Source organism: Gymnogyps californianus, chromosome 7 (genome assembly GCF_018139145.2).
Source record: "Gymnogyps californianus isolate 813 chromosome 7, ASM1813914v2, whole genome shotgun sequence".
In the NCBI taxonomy this organism is placed as follows: domain Eukaryota; kingdom Metazoa; phylum Chordata; class Aves; order Accipitriformes; family Cathartidae; genus Gymnogyps; species Gymnogyps californianus.
This window is the reverse complement of record NC_059477.1, coordinates 9,930,617-9,950,033: the sequence shown is the minus strand read 5'-3', so window position 1 is coordinate 9,950,033 and position 19,417 is coordinate 9,930,617. Positions and strand designations below refer to the sequence as shown.

The following is a 19,417-nucleotide window of genomic DNA, read 5'->3' as shown; positions in this document are numbered from 1 at the left end:
ATCAAAAGCAAGGTTTTAAAGGTTTTAGAAGAAGGGAACACACTGTGTCACGATAATTAATAGGCCAGATCTGAGCAGCTGTTAATGGTGAGGTATGGCTGTGTTGGTGGACAGCAGCGTGGCTGCTGGCAGCTTTGTCAAGGGCAGGGTGTCTGGAGCTGTTGAGCGAAGACTCGGGAGAAATCTTTTCTCTCATCAGAGCTGGGTCTGAGCTGGGATTTATCATCACAGTTCTTCATTACAAGTAAGTAGGAAGCCTGCTTAAGGACTTCATCCTCATAAGTTGCTGTGGGACCTCAATTCCTGTTAGATGCTATTAGAGAGGAGGGAAAGTACCAGAAAACCTGGTGAAGCAATTCTGCACTTTCAGAGGGAGCAACACCATTACCAGCCCTTTCCTCCTGACTTTGCAGAGGGACCTTCGAACCGTTCCTGCAAACGTTCCTGGGCTGAGGAAGCTCCCTTTTACCCCAAAAGAGCAGCAGTTGCTGACTCTGTGAAGAATGCAGATGAGTAATGTAAACTGTCCCTAGGCTCATCCACAGGATTCAGATTCCCACCCCTAGTCAATCACTGAAGCTCTTCCACAAAACTCAGGGCATCCTCTGCCTTTGCTCCACAGGCTGATACTCTCTGGACCTTTATTTTGATTTCAAATAAGAATTGCCACACCAAGTCTCTATGATGCAGAGCCGAAGAGCTTTGTTAAGTAAGTTCCCAATGCTATGCTCTGCACCGTATCTTTGGGAGAGCTGCCAAGGAGGTAAAAGGATTGGGGGGACACACTTCCAAAAGGGGCTGAGAAGGCTAAGGACATACATTTGACCTAAGAATCCCTTTCCCCCTTCATAAATCCTCTGATAATGTGATGTGTAAGGAGTCACTACCTCAATATCAGCAAGAGCTTTCGGCTGCAAATTTGACTGACCTCAGTGGTATTAAAAGATTAAATTATTATGTAAGTCAATTCTCCTTAACCACTGTTTCCAATGAGATAGGTGTCAAAATAGCTTCTGCTGCACATCATTCACTATCTCATCCCTTATTTGATGAAATATATGTGTATATATATGTATTTTCAGGACCTCCCTTGGTCCAGTGATGACTGTACACTAGGTATTAACACTGTACATGAGCCAATATTTTCTCATATGGGCATAACCTATGAGTTATTATTTCTATAAGCTCCAACAGTACACGCTGTACAACAGTGAAAATGCTAACATGAGAATTTACAGGCTGTGGCCCTCTACTTTGCTTGCCTGAAATCACCTAGATAGTCTCACTGATTCAAACATAAAGAATGACAGAATTATCAGCCCTGCAGAACTGATTGTTAAGTGCCTGGCAGTCAGTTTTTGGACATAAGGATCCTATTTTTGCCTAGATTTTTATCTAATTTCTCCAAAGTGGATTGCAGTAACTTATATCTGGAAAGAATTTTCTGGGCACTCCAGGCAGTACTTCATATAATCCTCATCAAGGGCACTAATGGATTTATTCGTTTGTCAGCGGCGCTACTCCACATGTTCAGTTGTGTAACAGAAGCCCCACGCCAGCTCAGATGGGAGCTGGGGACCGGTGAGGGCTGCCCAGAGGAGAATCTGGCTGCGTTGTTTTCATCACTTGCAGAGTCGGGTCCTGCAACCGAGCAGACTGTTTCGGCTTTTGAATTTCAGCCTTCACTGAAATATTTACCTTCGAATCTTAATGGTGCACATTCAGCTTCCAAAAATTGAAGGAAAGGCATATAGCTAAACCAGAAATTAAAATAAAAATAATACAAAATATATTTGAAATAATTCTTCCACTCCTTCTTAATGGAGGACAGGAAGAGCCATAGATACTAAGGAATTTAGACAAGATAGCTTTAAATAATTTATTTAACATTTCAGAAGATAATCCATCAGGAGAAGCAAGATCACCGAGTGGGTGGTCGGTCACACCGGATAACTTTTCAGGATCCAATTTCTTACCCCAGCGAAATAGCTCATCATCTTGGCATCTCCCTGCCATCCACAGAAGGGCTGGAGAGCAAGTGTTCAACTGGGAGACTCTTCTCGTAAGCAAGATGATAAGCTGTTTCAATCTCCACAAAGTAGCATCTGGCCTCAATGCATTTAAAAATAATCTGTTTTGACTAGTATATCTTATATGATAGGCTATCATGTCATGTTCTGGCACTAACAAAAGATGTGAACAATATGAAATGTCATGTTAGGCTAAAGATGCAAAAAATGTTGCAGAAATGCAAAAGATGTTGGCTTCATCAAAGTGACGTTTTCTATCAGAAAAATGCTTCAAGAAAAAGGTTTCTGAATACAGTTGATCTGGAGGGTGAGGGTGTATTTCTTTTTACAATAAAAAGGAGAAGCATTTTGAGAAATGTGGCGGGAATTACAGTTGTCCAGAGATAGGAGAGACTGACCCAGTCAGTCCAAGTTTTATCTTCAGGCTTTACAGCTTCTGTCTCAAATTCTAGCCATCACAAAAAGGCAAAAATCTGTCTTTTTGGTGCAAATAAAACTTTCACACATAGTTGCCAATAACAGTGCAGCAAGTCTAATGTTTGAAGAGGAGCTACTGAATTACTGAAACCTGACTAACTTTGAATTTAGTCTGTGTCATTGCTTTACGAATACTGATCTGCTGTGCTTGGAAAAAAGTGGGTAACTTTGTATTTAAGCTTTGCTCTCCGTAGGTGTAAGGTTGGTGTGGTAGAGGGGCTCCTTAGTTTAGTGAGACTATAATCTGATTAGTGCGGATTGCCTCCAGTACTGAATTTATAAATAATCCAAATTTATAATAAGGGGGAAGTCTTAATTCATTTTGTTTAGTTTTAATTTTTTAAACTTTGTACGGTTCTTGTTTGATTCATAATTTAAACATGTTTTTTATTCAGAACCTCTCTTTTTAGAAATTATTTATAGTTCTTGTTTCATAGTGATGTAAACCCTGTGATGCATTCATGACAGTATCTCATCGATGGCTGGATTACTGAAAAGTGCTCAGATCCTTCAGGAATGAGAGCAGTCAGTTTTAACATGAAGGAACTTTTAAAGCATATATTGGTGTTTGGGTCTCTATTTTGAATCTGAAAAGATGTTTTGTGTAATGAGAAAAAGAACCTGTTTCGAGGCAGGGGAATTATTTTGGATGAATTCAAAATGTGCCAGAAGAGGAGGGGAACTTCTTTGTCTGAAGTAAATGATGCTTTGATTGTGGTCTGTCTTTCAAATGACCAAAATGGCAGATCAAACTAAATACAAGGTTTTTTCCCCCTCTCTGCCTTTGTGTTCAATCCCTAACTCTTTTAGAGGAGTCATCAGTCAAAATGAGAGACTACAGACAATTCAAGTCTAGATTTTGTGGTTTCTTCCAAGCCAGGTGACAAGTGTTCCCGCATGAATTGTTTATCCTATGAACTGCTAGCAAAGCTTGGGCCATGTCATTTTTGATTCAGTAAAGCATTTTCCATCACAACATTACACTTAGAGGTGTAATTACCAGTTCTGCAGGATCCTAGATTTACTTTAAAGTATGCTAGAGACCTTTTTAAAGAAAACACGGTTTCTACCCACATGATTGCAGGAGGAGGAAAAATCATTCCTCTTTTTACCAGCCCTACAGCCTACACACAGTGAGAGCATCTGCAAGTCTGGGAGAGGTCCTGGTGCCCCTTTCAAGTCCTAGCAGATTAGTCTGTCCTGAAAGTAACAATTTCCTTCACCATCTTGAAGCGTGCCTTTAAAAAAAAGAAACCAAATGGTATCTACCGTTTTAGCAACACTGCTGGCTCATCTGAGAGAGGAGGGATTCTCACACCGGTTGGTGGTGGCGCACGGACATCGCAGAGATATCTTGGTACCTGAGAAGGAAGGATCAGAGATACACACACAAACACACACACGCACAGAGCAGTCTCCTGTTCTTCAGAAGGGAAGCAAACTTCCTCCTGATAATGGAAGATTTGAAGGAAATGGCATAATATCTTCCACAATAGAAAAAATGCGTATTAATAAGGATTCCATATTTCTTGCTGCAGTTTCCTGGACAGAAATATATTTGAATGTGGACCATAGCAGAGGCCCAGCACACCCAGAAACCATCGGGCACGGTGCATAGATGGATCACTACATGGGTACAGAGTCCAACAAGTCCCAAGCACATCAGGATCTACGTGTGTGCGCTGGGCAAGTCCATTGATAGCTGACACACGTCACACATTTTTTCTGTTCTGGGAAGATTCCAGGTGGAAAAAAGGAACATACATGAAGTCCTGGTGGGATGATAACTCTCTATGTATATATTTCACATGCTGGTAGCCAGTGTCTCACCTAGAGGGTGGTAGGTAACTAAAAATGTTTAGCACCAGACCAAATGGACCTTCTGCTCCCACCTCTTTCCAGCAGCAGAAATTCCTGAGCAAGCTCTCAAAGGAGGTTATACCATGCCTATCACATGCCTCCTGTCAGCCCGTCCTGCCTGTGCCGTCTCAGAGAACACTGTCAGCCCCAAGCCCAGGAATCATCACTGCACCGTGATGCCTGCTTCTGCACTGTGTTGTCATTAACAGTCTTCATGGCAGCCTTGCACAGATATCCCAATGTAAGCAGGGAACCAGGAGAGGCAGACAGGTTTGTGTTCAACATACGTGCATTTAAAAAGATGCAATAATGGTCCATTGTGCAGAGGTCCTGAAAGTCCTAACGATGAAAGAGAAGTTAATGCTGTCTACAGGGATGTAGATGTTGCCCTGTCATTCTCATTTGCTGGGAGCTTGTCCTTGCCTTTTTTAACATAAGGACAATATAACCAACTTTATTAGTGCAAGTTGTTAGAGACTCTTAAAACTCTCCTTGGACAGCAGCGACAGGAAAGAAATTCATTATGAAAATCTGAATCTTGGATCTGCTGCACACACTTTCCCCAAAGGTGGGATAATACCTACGCATTCCTACTGCCGACACAACTGGCTTGGAGGCAGAACACAAATTGCAATTGTTTCATAACACTCGGTGACTTCCTTTGGAAGATACAAATGCTTCAACTTATTTGTGTGCAAACTATGTTTCCTCAGACATCTATCATGAGATTTTTTTCTTCTGTTTTTAATTAATTGTGGCTAGACGATACCATCACAGAAAAAGGATTTTTACCATTTGAGATCTCACAAGTATTGGTTAAATGGAAGAATTTGCCAAAATTACCCAGATTAATTAACACCTCGGTGGCCTAGAAAATTCATGTGATTTTATTGCAAGTAACACACTGCATTTCAGCCCATGATGTAAATGTTGAGCCTATACCTGTTTCAAAACTAAATGAAGCCTCCATTTTCCTGGCTACATGGAAGGAAGAATTTTCCAGGATTTGCAGTCTCAGTCACTGTTTAACAGCTGCAGAAGTAGGCACAGAAAGTCAAACTAGTTTAAAGGTACCCGTGTTGTGGGACGAGGAGGAGGCCAGCAGGCTCTGGGGCACGGGCATGCAGCACTGATGATAAACTTCAGCTCTGGACTCCTGCTCCTCTACTTCAGCCGTAAAATTATCTTTCTGAATATGTTCTATTGAATGACCAAATGTATTGTAATGGTATATTACATGCAAATGTCCAGAGTCTTCCTCCTAGCCTTGCCTGGGTGTGAGGAGACAGTCCATAGCGGATAACAGAAATGATCAGATATTTTTCATGTGCTATTCTGTAATCAGTTTTTGAATAGTCAAAATATTTTTTCTGGTGTCTCATTTGCTGTAACTTGACAGGAATTAGATATGCAAAAGAACGACAGAAAACCTTGCAAAGCTTTGCATCTACATCGGCCTACCTGTTTCAAGGTGCAAACCCTTGCTCTTGCTTGCCATAAACAACATCTTTCACATCTTGTTCTTCTGATTTTCCTTTCTTTTTTACGTTGAGTTCTTTCCATCATTTCACCTTATCCTGCATTGTCAGGTTAATGTTCCCTTCACCTGTGTTCACAGAGAATGCAAATAAACTGGAAGAAAGTGCAAGAGGGATCTACATCCCTTGTCCAGAGCATTACAATGGCTTCTGCATGCATGGCAAGTGTGAGCACTCCACTAACATGCTGGAACCGTCTTGCAGGTAACCCTTCTACCAAGGAGGAAACACTAAACACATGAAAATATTGACTTACAAAAACACTTAATCTAGATGAACTATGGAAAATAATGGTAACCACGGCCCTTTGTGCTACAAAACCCATTAGACTTAAATTATTCAACAAAGTCCCCATTTTATGTGGCAAAAGTGTATCGAGTTATGCGCAATGTTAATTGATTGTAAAAACATTCAGTAACCTTCAGTTATATTTAGATATATTTTAAAAAGCACTTCACAAAGTGCTCAGACAGGCACTAGGTAGCCTGAAGGAGAGGAGTGCCACCAGGGATATGTCCCTGCTGTGGCAGGAGTGATGCTCATGGGGCAGCGAGCTGGGGCAAAGATACAGAAGGTGGCTTTGGAGGAGTTTAGGGCAGGGAGGAGGAGTAATAGTGAAAGCACGTGTTTTTGCAGCGAATGCCTCCCTACAGAGGTGGGGATATTACTTCTGAAGTCCAACCAGCGGCCTGGTGGCAAAGAAAAGGACTATTACGCATGAAGCTCCATTTTCCGGGACATTGGACTGGGAGAGCAAAGATACAGACCAGACTTATCCCCCAGGGCAGATCCTCAAGCCAGCTTCTCCCAGCTCCCGCAAGCAGTCAGGGCACGTTTTGCTCTTTGCAGCTGCTGTGTTTTAGGCTCTCCACTCAGCTGGAAAATGTCCTTTCCTCAAGGTGCTGACTGCTGTGGGAATGCAGGAGAGGGAAAGGGTGGAAGCTCAAGGCTTAACGCATCAGGGTTAGTGTGCCACTAACACTTCTGAGAGGAGCCCAAGCAGCCTGACTCGGTCTTTTATGGTTGCTGCTGCCATTGACCTGGATTTTCACATCATCTTGCTTGGGCTTTTTAGGGGAAACAGGGCAAGAGCTAAAATGGGAAAACCACTGTTTGTTCCCCAAAATCACAGAGGGGAGACGTCAGGCTGCAGGATGGGAACTGGTGAGCAGTACAGCAGGCGGTATTGGGGTGGATGGTTGCAGCATCAACAGAGGGTTTTTTATAGCAACCAGACAAAATGTAAATGATGTATCCACTTGCAGGAACATCTAATCACATTTCATATGGAGTTTAGATGATTGCTTATCACCTCCTTAGGGGTAATCAGCATAAGAAGCCACAACTAGATGGCTTTTCACCCTCCCCCACCTCCCCAAAGAAAGGGAGAAATCTAAAATATGTTGTGCAAGGAACTAAATGGATTCTCATCACAACGTGCAAGTAGTTCCACTTGATGCTAGATAAGTCCCAGTCCCCTGGGCACCTCCTGGCACTGTCGCAGTGTCATTCCCTCTCGCAGACCTTGGTGACGCTGAGGACATGAAGTCTTCCCTCTGAGAGGTTGAGAAGGCACCGGTGCTCTCTCTCGGGGGCCTATCCTGCAAAAAAACACATAAGCTTATGCTTAGGCCACTGATTTTTTTTTTCCAGATTTAATTTTTTTTCAGCATTCTTTAAAAGCAGCAGGTATAACTGGAAAAAATATTTTTTGTTTCAGATGTGATGCTGGCTATACTGGACAACACTGTGAAAAAAAGGACTACAGCGTTTTATATGTGGTTCCAGGTCCAGTACGATTTCAGTATGTCTTAATAGCAGCTGTGATTGGAACCATCCAGATTGCTATCATCTGTGTTGTAGTCCTCTGTATTACAAGGTCAGTATCTCTGGTACTTTGCAATAGAAAAAGAAAAGACTTTTGTTTTTTCTACTTTGTCCGCTGATTATACAGATTTCTGCAGTGACACTACCGATAACAAATGCTGTTTAATTCACCAACAAACAGAAGATATCATCTGGTCCAGCCAGCCAGTGCTGCTTCATTATTATGACTGAATTTTTACTTCCATCTTAATCAAACGTAGGTAGCAACGGTGCCTACAGCAAATGAAGTTTCCTATTTTGTATTCAGATGCTTGGACAAATATTGTTCATATAAATAAGGGGAATATAAATACAGCAGCTGGATCAACACTTAATAAAACTAATCATATCTCCATCTGGTTTCCTCAAGGGCCCATTTCCTTAGTCCTAATCAGGCAAAGCATACAAACTTTTAAGCCTGTTAGCAATCCCGTTGATTAAATGATTTCATTAGGCTTGTATACATGTACAAAGGTACCACACATGTTTAAGGTCTTCGCTAGATGGTGGCACACCAAGCCATACATGATTTATTTTTTTTTTCTTTAATGAGGAGGAAAGGGTTGTTTGAATGGAAACAACAGCCCCAGGGTAGTTTGTAATGAGGGGTAAATGCAATCCTTCCCCTCCTATGCATGCTGCTCTACTTCCCCACTGAACTGTGTTGCTGTCTCTGGGAGGGCTGGGGGTAAGTTCTGAACTTCAGACGTCTTCAGGCTTCCCTCAGAAATCACAAGGTTGAATTAATTCAGCTAGCAACGCTGATAAATCACTCTTTTAGAAATAAATTTCTTTTTAAAATGCAAAAAAATAAAAGCCAGGTATCATACCTCTGTAGAAAATAAAATCTCTAATATATTTCAGTCCCTATGTTGCACTACGTGGCTGGAAGACAAGTGTAGCATTTCTTCCTGGAAAACACACCAAAAAAAAAATCATAAATCCTTCTCTGGCCTAAAGGCATAAAACAAAACCATCTGATGAAAGGTAGCTGCTTTTTTGGCCAAGCTGAGTCCATCAACTCAATGGTAAATGCCGAATGAGGCAGTAGATTATGGTGGTATTCACAGAAGTAATTCAAACAACAAAAAATCTAGTGTGTAATAAGAAAAAAAAGATGGTGTAGTAACTGATAATGGAACAAACGCTCTGTATCATTTTGTCGAGTGACTCTAGTTTTGTCACCTTGACACAGTAATGCAGAGTACTTTATATTGAAGAATGAAGACAGTGTGTTCTGAGTGATCTGGTACTGTCATGCAAATTACCCATCACACTGTTTTCATACATAGATGGTACCTTTTCCCACACACTTTGTAACCAAGTTAATTTATGATCTTTTGACTTTTTTCTGTAATGCATGTAATTACTGCAGAGCATCCTCCATCCCAGCATAATGATTCGAGATACATTTGCAAAAGTGTACTCTTAAGTGGCCTAAGAGAAATCCACATGACAAGAGAGCGTTGTGGCAGCATATGCATAAGTAATCGAGTTTTTGACGTCATCCGCTTTGGAGAACCTGACTGTACTGGTTTGAACTCCACACCCTGAACTCTCGAAAGTGCTAAAACCACCCTACCAGGTTCCTGGGAAAAAGAAGGGAAACTTCACTCACTCAGAGGCCACTGTGGCCAAATTCTTTGCCGCTCATTTCAGTGCAGCTTCACCTAATTAATTTCTCAAATGAGTTTGGTGCACTGTGTCCAAACTCTGCATTTGAGCCGCATAATACTACCATTGTAAATCTTTTAGCTATCGTTACTGTTGTTGCTCTTAAAATCATACCTGTACAGTGGTGCAAATCTACGGGGTGTCCTCCATTGCTGGAAGGCTCTGAGTAATTCCCGGGCACTTTTAGGGCCGTTGTTGCACAGACACTTTAATCTGAATAAATGAGCTGTGCTGCTGACAGGGGCGGTCTGCCCTTGCCCCTTCCCCTGGCTCCTGGGCACTTGGTCCTGCCAATGCTCTTGTGCCACCATTAGCATTTCTGTAGCCACACAATGAACCCGGTCAGGGGACAGATTCAGCTGAAAACTCAACTAACAGAACTGATGATTTGTTTTTAAGCGGCTCGAATCCTTGGTGAGTTTGGCCGCCTGGCTACTCATCGCTAGTGCCAGCAATGGGAATAAGCGGCTGGGGTCGAGGAGTAGGGGACCAGAGGCCAAGAGGTACGGAGGGAAGGAGGTGGAGCAGTGAGGCACCGTCCCTACGCCCAAGGACTTTTAGCTTAGTGGTAAGGCAGAAGAGAAGCAATGATAAAAGTGAAGGAGGATGGTAAATAATATAGGTATGGCCTAGTGTCATAATGATTCTCAGCAGTTTTCTTTACAGCTTTGCATTTTTAGTGCTTCCCTAATGTTTAGTCACAGCAGCTTATTTATGTGAAGAAATAACTTGATTAAAAATGAATGCATAATGTGTTTTACCTGCTATGAATCACATTGTGAGTAACTCAAGCTTGCAAGCAAGCTTCAATGGAGGGAGGGCAGGCAGCCCGTGCTCCAGTACCTAGTTTACATTGATATAACTGCTGTGTTCATAAATGAATGCATCCCACACACAGAGCACTACAAAGAACTTTTGATTAAAGAATTAAGGACCGAGGAAAGGCTGTCACTCAATTTTAGCAGATGATTAAGTCTAAAAAGCTGGTTAAATGCCAACGCCCCTCTTAGGAAACCCAGAGGCACTTCAGACCCAACCTACCTGTAAATGCAATAGCATTGTGTTTAAGCAGTCGTGGTGTCCGTACTTGGCCCTGGGGCCTTCCCAGGCTTCCATCAATTGGTAGCGTAGTGTATTATGCAATTAAAACATGGGCATTTTTTGGTTAAAAGATGCTTTTTCATCATCTTAATCGGAGTAATTTCTACATTTGAATTGATTTCTCTTGACCTTGGACTAAGTGTATAGATACTGTCAGTGTCAGTTTTGGGAAAGCACCTGTGAGATGCTCATCTCCTTGCTTCCAGCTGGAGCAGTCGGTATCCACCGTTCTCCGGGAATGCACGGCTGCATCCCCTGGGATTGCTGACCATCCTGGTCATCCCCCAGCCAGCTGGTATCTCCATGTTTCTTACAAAACCAGTCTGGTTGTGCCCACTGTGGCTTCCCATGCCTGGTTCGCATGGCTGAGCGCTGGGGCAAAGCAAGGCTGTGCCTTCTGATGTAAATCCTCATCCTCTGGGACTCGGGAGGAACCCCCAGTAGCTTGGTCATACCGCGTGGCTGCTGGCCGCTGCAGCGGGGCTTAGCAGTGCTGTCTCTCAGCGTGTCGAGGTGTCGGTGCTGTCTCCCGTGGAGCGCTGCAAGGTCCTGCTGTGCAATCTCCGGTTGAATGGGCAGGAGAGGCCGCTTGGGGACAGTCGGGGCTGGGAGGCTGTCAGCGTGCACATGACATGCGGCTCAGTGAATCAGCCCTGTGTTTGCTAACAACGGCTCCCTGACTCAGAAAGTTTGATCGCCTTTTTAGGAACACACAGTGAATAATGAGTTTGTCATGAAATCGCAAACCAGCTAAGGTCTGCATTAGTTTCATAATGAAAGCTCTGCTGTGACCTCCGAGAGCGCTGGAGACACAGGCTTATTTTTCCTGGAGTAATGATAGCAGCCTACTTTACTGCTTCCAAGAAAGGAACGAGGCAAAATATAGCGCACAGCCATACAGTTTCTCATGAGGGGGTGGTCCCATTGGCTTAAAAGTGAGGCAAGTCAGGACAATCTGACCCATATTTTGTTAGACAGTTATATAATTGTATTTCAGCATTTTGAAATGCTTCATAAGTCCTTATGCTCTTGTTTAGTCTTTTGGATGGCATCACAAAACTATAGCATCAGTCCCATTCAACAAGGAAAAAAAAATGGCCTTTTTGATCTTAAGGAGTCAGTAAAAATTTATTTCAGTCTGTTTTGCTGTTAGTTATTTGACACAGAGCTGAAGGCAAGTGCTTTGAGTTCTCACTGCACTGAGAGGGTGGGCTCTCCCCAGTGTACAACCCATAGGGTTTCACAAGGTGCCGCTGAAAGCCTTCCTGTAACAGAAAAACAAGTTAGCCCAATACAAAGGGAATTTTTTTCCGTGTCAGTATGGTCTGGAGTATCGTGGGGCTTTCTGTCCTGCCACTCCAAGAGGATGTTTCAGTCTTTCTTGTGTGGCTGCCCACGCGGAGGGCAGAATGCGGCGCGCCCTCGTACTGAGCTTTAGCTGAAGAAAGAGGACAAACGCGTGGCCAAATTAGGAATAGCTTGTTCCTCCTCCTGTGCAAAATGTTAACTAGATCACCCTGGGTAAAGGACCATTTTTATTGCTGGTTGTTTTTCTGTAGCTCACCGTTTTCTGACTGGTACCACAAATGCAAAAAGCGCGAGCATTTTTAGTGGGTGTTGGTCACCCTGCTGTGGTTCTGCTTGCCCGGCAGTTTCTGCCGTAACCCCCTTGGCTTTCAGCTGCTTAGAACTTCTTGTGGCCTCCACCTGGGGCCAAGCTTCTCCATGCTTTCTGTCTAAGGGTGCCTTGCCATGGGAGGAAACCAGAAACACGCTGTTATCTTTCCATTAGGGGGAAACGCTTCGTAGCGTCCCCCTAGCTGACGCTGCTGCAGGTAACAGATTGAAACGTGCCCTTGCTGAGGAGCACCGTGAGGTCCTGAGGCAGAAGAGATTTGCTTTTGCAGCCATCCAAAGGAAAATAAGATTTTGGTCTTTCCAGTGCGATTGCTTTCCGCACTAAGCCAAGCAGCCGTGTGAGGAGCGTAGCGCAGTGCAGGCACCCGTAAGTAACGTAGCTGCTCGCTAACAAGCTGAGCATGGAGCATTTCCATGGAGACTAAGAGGGATTGCGGACGCTTAGCTCCTCGGAAAGGCAGCCCCCGCATCCACTTTGTAAATACTTCACAGACCTGGGACACTGAGCAGGTGAGTGTGAGACCGTCCTAAATCTTCCACCTGCGCCTCGCTGAAAATAAATCCGTCATTTAAAGATGAGAGATGCGGTGCAGTTGGGGCTGTCGCAACGCAGCAGTCGCCACTGCTTACCAGTAACGAGCAGGAATCTTAAAATTTTCCTTGCCATATTTTTGTTTACAGTATGTTTGGGGGGGGGGGGGGGGGGGGGGGGGGTGTGGTACCGTTGCCATTAGCCAGCCCATTTCATTTCATTGAAGAGGAAACGCGCTGAGGGCCAGAGGATGCCTCTCTCGCCCCTCACGTCCCCTGCTGCACGTGCCACCTCTGGAGCAGATGCGTTGTTAAGATCCATGTATTCTCACAACTCTCTTTTCCAGGAAATGTCCCAGGAGCAACAGAATCCACAGACAGAAGCAAAACACAGGGCACTACAGTTCAGACAACACAACAAGAGCATCGACAAGGTTAATTTAAAGAGCGCATGTTTCCACAATGGCAAAACTAACTGCAGAGAGCTTGGACTACAAAATACAGTATTATAGACAAAAGATTAAGACAAGATCTACACATGTTGCCTTGCATTTGTGGTAATCTACACCAATGAGAACATGTACTACAGCTATATTTGATTATGTATGGATATATTTGAAATAGTATACATTGTCTTGATGTTTTTCTGTAATGTAAATAAACTATTTATATCACACAATATAGTTTTTTCTTTTTCATGTATTTGTTATATATAATAAATACTCAGTGATGAGAAAAAAATTGCCTTTCTTAAATTTGCTGTATCTCATAGCTGTGTATAGTCTTGGGATATTGTATATGGACACTAACAAATCTCTTCTTTTTTTTTTTCTTTTTCCAGTTCTAGTGGCAATTTTGAGTCTACTGAACTCAGTAGTAGGGTTTTGAGTTGGTCCAAGATCAGCGACAATTATGGATGTGGGAAAGGTGAAGAATAAGTTAACCTACATTGAGGAGGGATAAAATATTTCAGATCCGGAGACAACTACATTTCATCAGCCTTCTTCTCCCATACCATCTATCTTTACTCTCCCATAGCTTAGGAAGTCTTTGCCTTCTAAATTAAATCCTAACCGAAGGGGAAATGGAAATTCTCGGTAACCGCGATGAGAGTGTCGGGGGTAATGTTTCGATTTGGGAGGGAATTAGGTGTCTGTCAAGGTGAACCCTATGAGAACACTTTGCAGAATCTCCAACTCTGGTCACTGGAGTGAGTGAAAATTGCTTCTTACTGTTGATTGAAAATTATTAGGTTAAAAAAGTTAATAACATAATAACAGCTGAAATGCCAGCACCATTTGTACCTCATGAACATTCTGATATAATTTATTTTTTCAAAGAGAAGGTGAAAACCACTCAGAAAATACCTAATGAATAACTTTATGGGTGACCCTACTCCATTAAATGTAATGAACTCAAATGTTGGCTATACCTCAGGAATATAATGGCATGTGTTTTGTCACATCCACATGATGGACAAGATGCAAAGTTATTTCCATGGTAGATGAAACTCTCCAAAACACATTCTTTCGAGAAGCTAATATTATTCTAGTTTGTGCTATGAATTTTGAAGACGACAGAGTGAGACTGAAGGGCAGAGTGCGGTAACTTCACTCCTGCTGGATAACATCCACTCCACTAATCGACTGCCAGAGTACTAGTCACACCAAATAACATAACCGAACTAAAAAATCCTTGTAACAGTATTCAGTGTGCTGCTGCTTTCCAAAGAGACTTTGCCTAGGCAGAAAGTACCCATGACAAGAGTTAGGAGTATTTCTCACTGTCATCGCCACGTAAGAAACTGCATTTGGGTCAGGATCAGATCTGGGGTTACCTGGGATGATGTCTCATGAGTGCGTTTCCATTTCCTGCTTCAGCATCGGTCTGATCACTCACAACAGTCACCACCAACCCCACCGGTGACAGTCCACCCGATCTGGCCTTCAGACACGGGTGAAGCGATACTTCTACTCTAACATGGCTTTTGGTCTCCCCCCCCCCCCCCCCCCCCCCAGCCTGCTTTAAAGTGAATCCATTGCATGATGTTCACACGGTCTCAGTTTTTGTCTTGTTCTGGGTTTCTTGGCTTTTTAAAGGTAATAAAAGGCGATTGGCAAGAGTTGCTTCCAGGCACCTGGTCTGTGCTGATTGATGGGAGTGGGAGTGCGGTGCTTTCACAGGCAGCGGGGCAGACGACGGCGTGTGGCAGCTCTCCGGCGCTGGGCTGCCAGCCCTGCAGGGACCATCTGCTTCCCGGAGCCGTGGGCTGGGGCGAGGCAGAGGGAGAGGGGGGCTGTACGGCCGCTCCCTGCTCCTCAGCCCTTGCCCCCAGCTCTCCGATCACCGAGGCTTGTTTTCAGATTAGAAGAGTGATGGTGTGGGGTAGGAGCGCGCCGCGGAGAGGCAGCGAGCAGGCGTGATCCTGGCCCGCTGGACCACAGGGACGTGTCCATGCTCAAACCCACTGTAAAATACTCCTCTTCGTCCCAGCCCTTGCTGGTTTTGTCTCCCACGCACAGGCTCAGCAGGGGTGGTAGAACATGGAGGGGAACCCAGGAGGAACAGCAGCGCTGGGCTGTACAGGTTTGGTGGCACAGATCTCTTCTAGAGAGACACTGCAAGCTCTGTTAATTAAACTGATACATAAGTGGCATTCTAACACCCCTCTTCGGATGCCTCCATCAGCTAAAGCCAACGCAGCGAGCGCCTCCGAGGAGCACTTCAGCGTGAGGCTGAGGATTAGGTTGGAGGTGGCGAACGTAGCTCTGCCCTGCAGCTCCCCCCCCCGCCCCCCGCTTTGTGCTTTCTGAGTGAGGTGTTGGAGTCTAACAAGCGTCAAAACCGCAGATTTTGAGCCAAATCCAAATGTCAGTCCCCCCACTGGGACTATCAGATCTGGATTGTTTATTTCAGTCACTTACATTAGATATAAAAATCAAATGTTAACACATACACACCACCACGTGGCATAGCAATAAACCTAATTAAAAAAAGGCAAGGCTTGGCCTGGCTTAAAATAGCATAGCATCGCTTAGAAGTGAAAATAGGAGTCCAACACACTATCTCTAAACTTCCCAAAGTTATTTGCCTTGCTTTTAGCATGCAACACCACATTTAATCCCTAAACAGCCTGCGTTTGCGAGGTGTTGTTAGCTGCATCCCCGGCTGCAGTGTCTGTCACAAAGCCTTCACACCTCCGAAAACAAGGCCAGTTTTTAAGTACCTGCTGCAGACAGGAGGGCAGAGAGGGGAAAGCGATTTTGGTTTTAATGCACAGAGGGCAGGTCCCACCGGACATTAGACCTCTTTGGGCCTTTCAAACTTAACCTTCAACATGCTGGTATGGGCACACAGTCTGAAAGTAATAGTGTCTTGGGGTTGTATGTACAGGAATGGAGATTTCTACAGAAAACATTTGCAGAACTTGTACCAAACGCAGCAGCAAATTTGGAGACGTGGATTTGGGGGTGCTTTTTGCTTTTCTGAAGGGACTGGAAAGTGCATTTGTTTAGAGCCATATGATGGCCAGAACGCGAGATGTGAAAATCTTTCACAAAATGAAGGGAGGTGGGCTGGGCACATAAGGACCTGGCCGGGTGAAGCCATGGCCACGGGGATAGTGCCACACGCGGAGGCAGAGCCCAGCTCCTCCACCCGGAGTCACGTGGAGGGCTGCCGATGTGTGGCCGTTTGTCCGCTTCTCAGTGCACTCTTACACCAGCAACAGCAAGGCCCCTTGCAATGCCAATGGGTGTGGGCTTGTTCCTTATCCAGGGGGGCAGTAATTCATTTATTTTGGCTGTTTCATAAGCTTTTTTTGTCATGGCACTGTGGCATCTGTAAATAACCTCAAATACCAGCACACACTTAATTTACAAACCACACGAGAGAAGACCTAGGTGTACAAAACCACTGACAAGACCAGTAATGCCACGCTCAGCACGATTGCTTAGGGGCAACGCGTGCCACTGATGTCCCAGCAGCCTGCGGTCACTTGCCGGTCTGGCTGTTGTTTTACCGAGACCGAACCACTTGGTGAAAATAGGACTGCTGGCACGCTCGTTCCCCAAGGCTTTTCCTCTCAGCGTGTAGCATTTTTGGAGCAAGAAGCCGTGTGCTTATTTTGTACATGATGCACTTAACACAACAGCATCCTGACCTCGGTCCTCAGAATAAATCCAGACGCGCTATCGGCACGTGCTGAGTGCTGGTGAGCAGAGCTCACCCACCCTCCCCAGCCTGGGCTGCTCAGACAACGTTCAACCCTCGGTGCCTTCGGATGCAGACGAACAAGCCCGCTGTGCCGGATCCCAGCCCATAAAGAAGTCGCCTGTGTAGGTACCATACAGCCTGACTGCAGCGGGTGGGTGACACACGACTCTCGCCTTCTCCCACCCCAAATGCTGCACTACAGGACAGGCACAGCTTCCACGCCTCTCCACCGTGACGCTTTTCCTTAAAATAAAGTCTGATCAGATGTTCATTATCATTCCCTTTCATCCAGTGATAGTAAGACATGAATTGCAGAATATTATCATTACAAAAATATTATAATTAATAAAGGGAGGCTGGACGTCCTATTCTAGCTGCTGGCCCCCTTAGCTTGCCTGCCTCTGCACGCTGAGGAGCTGTGATTACCTCAAATGAAAAGACACTGGCGCAGTTTTTCCTTGCTGCCGTAGCCATCAGGGTCTCACCTCCCCGGGCAGCACGAGGTCAGCTCAGCTTCGCAGAAGTTTCCTGGGTGCCAGCCTGGAGGGCTGCGTGCTGAAGGCAGGGATGCGTGCGTGTGTGTATGTGTATGTCCCACGTGCAGGTTAACCGAGGGGGCGGGTGGACGTGGGCAGAAGGTGGGCGCCATGCATCGCTGCCTCCTATTTTCCAGAAGCTGCTCTCAAAAAGCCTCATCTTCAAAGAGCTCTCTAAAGCTTCTTTGAAAACAAAATGATTAAAGGCTATCTTCCCTCTCATCCAACATCAGACACATCTTGCGCTGCAGCCTTGCTTTCACCCCTTATTATGCATGCAGCTTTTCCGCAGCTCCCAGTTTTGCGTCGGAATGGAAGTTACAACCTCGAATTAAAAGCGAAGTTCATTACCGCACATCAAAGTAGGCGCCGTGCCTCGGCCAGGCCTGCCCTTTCTTTTATTTATAGGTATGTGGCCAGGCCAGGGGGGCTGGGGGAGTCGGTTGCAAGGTATTTACAGACGTCAGCCCCCGCAGGTTTGTAAGGCAAGCTGGAGGCAGGAATGCCATGTCCGGTGCTGCCGGTGGGGTTTTTTCTCCAGAATAATCAGTAACCTCAACTGGACTTAAAGGGAGGTACGCTGGGCCATTACGATTAGGTCTTTAGAGCTATTTTATTAATAATAATAATAACATTTTATCTATAGTTCTGGTCTGGACCGGCCACAACCTGAGCCTGTTAAATTGTGCTGTTTGACACGGGAGCCAAAAGTCTCATTTTTTGCCCCGCACACACGCGGCAGCCGGGACACTGTGCCCTGCCAGTGCTGCCAAAGCAGCCTCTACCAGCACCCGCGGGCAGGAGGGGCCGAAGCAGGCAGGAGGGGCAGGCACAGCCGGCTCCTACCCTGGCCAGCCTTTAGGCTGATGCTTTGCCTTCAAATGCTTTTCATATTAGGTGAGCTTATTTTATTTTAGTTTCAGTTTAATTAACAGTTTTGTCACAGCAGGAGGGCTGTTGAAAACAAAGATGCATTTTTAAAAAAAAAAAAAACAAAAGCAGGATTTTTGTCAACTTTTTTTTGCCGTATTGAATGTGAGCCACAAAGCAGTAAAATATTCCGCAGTCTCACACAGCAGCCGCCAAGCTGCATAATAAAAAAGCATGTGAGGAATCTGCTCTATAATGCTAACTAGGTGGCATCAGCCACGGCTTTGTAAATAAAACGTGAGGCCCGTTTTGCTCAGCTTAGGAAGAGCAGACCCCCCAGGTAGGAGCCTTGATTTCAGTCCCTCTCCCACCTGAGTTTCCCTGGGCCGTGGGAGCCATTAGCCCGCGTGGCTGTTCCTCGCCGGGGGCGAGGGGGACAGGAGTGGGGTTTCATCCCACCAGTGACCAAACCCCACAGACGCAGACGTGACCCCAGCCACCGCCCTCCTCCAGCTCGCTTTTCTGGGGTCACAGTGCCTTCACCCGTCACCGCCCCAACGTGAAATAAAAATGATTGGAAGGTGAAAAATGTTAAGAAAATGTAGTAACACCTCATAAACTTGCCATGAGAGAAGCTTTAAAAGGGGCTTGCTTTACATCGGGTCACTCAGAAATGAAGCGTAATTATTCAGGATAAAATCCAGCTTCTAAATGCAAATGCGTGCGACAGACCATCACCCCTGACGGGGAAAAGGGGCAGCGGGGGGGTTACGGGAAGGAGCTTTCAGCAGAACAGGGATGAGCCGTTAGATGAGGAAGAGCCATTTACTGTGACCTGAATTAGCCACTATAGATAGTGCTTCCTGCATGTTTTACATTTTCAAATAAAAAGGATCTTCTTGTTTAATGGTTAATAAAAATGATTAGTGCTCCCAGGGCACAGAGCCTGACAGATGCAGACTGTGCTGGAGGGACCAGCTACAAGACACAAGAGAAGATGAAACCGACTTTTTTTTTTTTCTTTTTCTGTGGAGTACATCTCTACCAGCATTTGCAAGTTAATTTGTAATATAATTATATG

General features: G+C 44.9%; 1 protein-coding gene across 3 annotated transcripts in view; it reads left to right on the top strand.

Annotated features, from left to right (window-relative positions):
* TMEFF2 (transmembrane protein with EGF like and two follistatin like domains 2) overlaps window positions 1-14,702 on the top strand; it is a 133,509-nt gene extending 118,807 nt beyond the window's left edge. The window contains exons 8-11 of one of the 3 annotated variants that reach the window (XM_050899861.1): window positions 5,986-6,109; window positions 7,626-7,784; window positions 13,063-13,149; window positions 13,557-14,702. In XM_050899861.1, the coding sequence (XP_050755818.1) occupies window positions 5,986-6,109; window positions 7,626-7,784; window positions 13,063-13,149; window positions 13,557-13,653 (467 nt within the window). In that variant the 3' untranslated portion in view covers window positions 13,654-14,702. Of the gene's footprint in view, window positions 1-5,985; window positions 6,110-7,625; window positions 7,785-13,062; window positions 13,409-13,556 lie in introns of those variants that run through there. The other 2 variants (XM_050899863.1, XM_050899862.1) reach the window with 2 other exon arrangements.
* The last annotated feature ends 4,715 nt before the right edge of the window (window positions 14,703-19,417 follow it).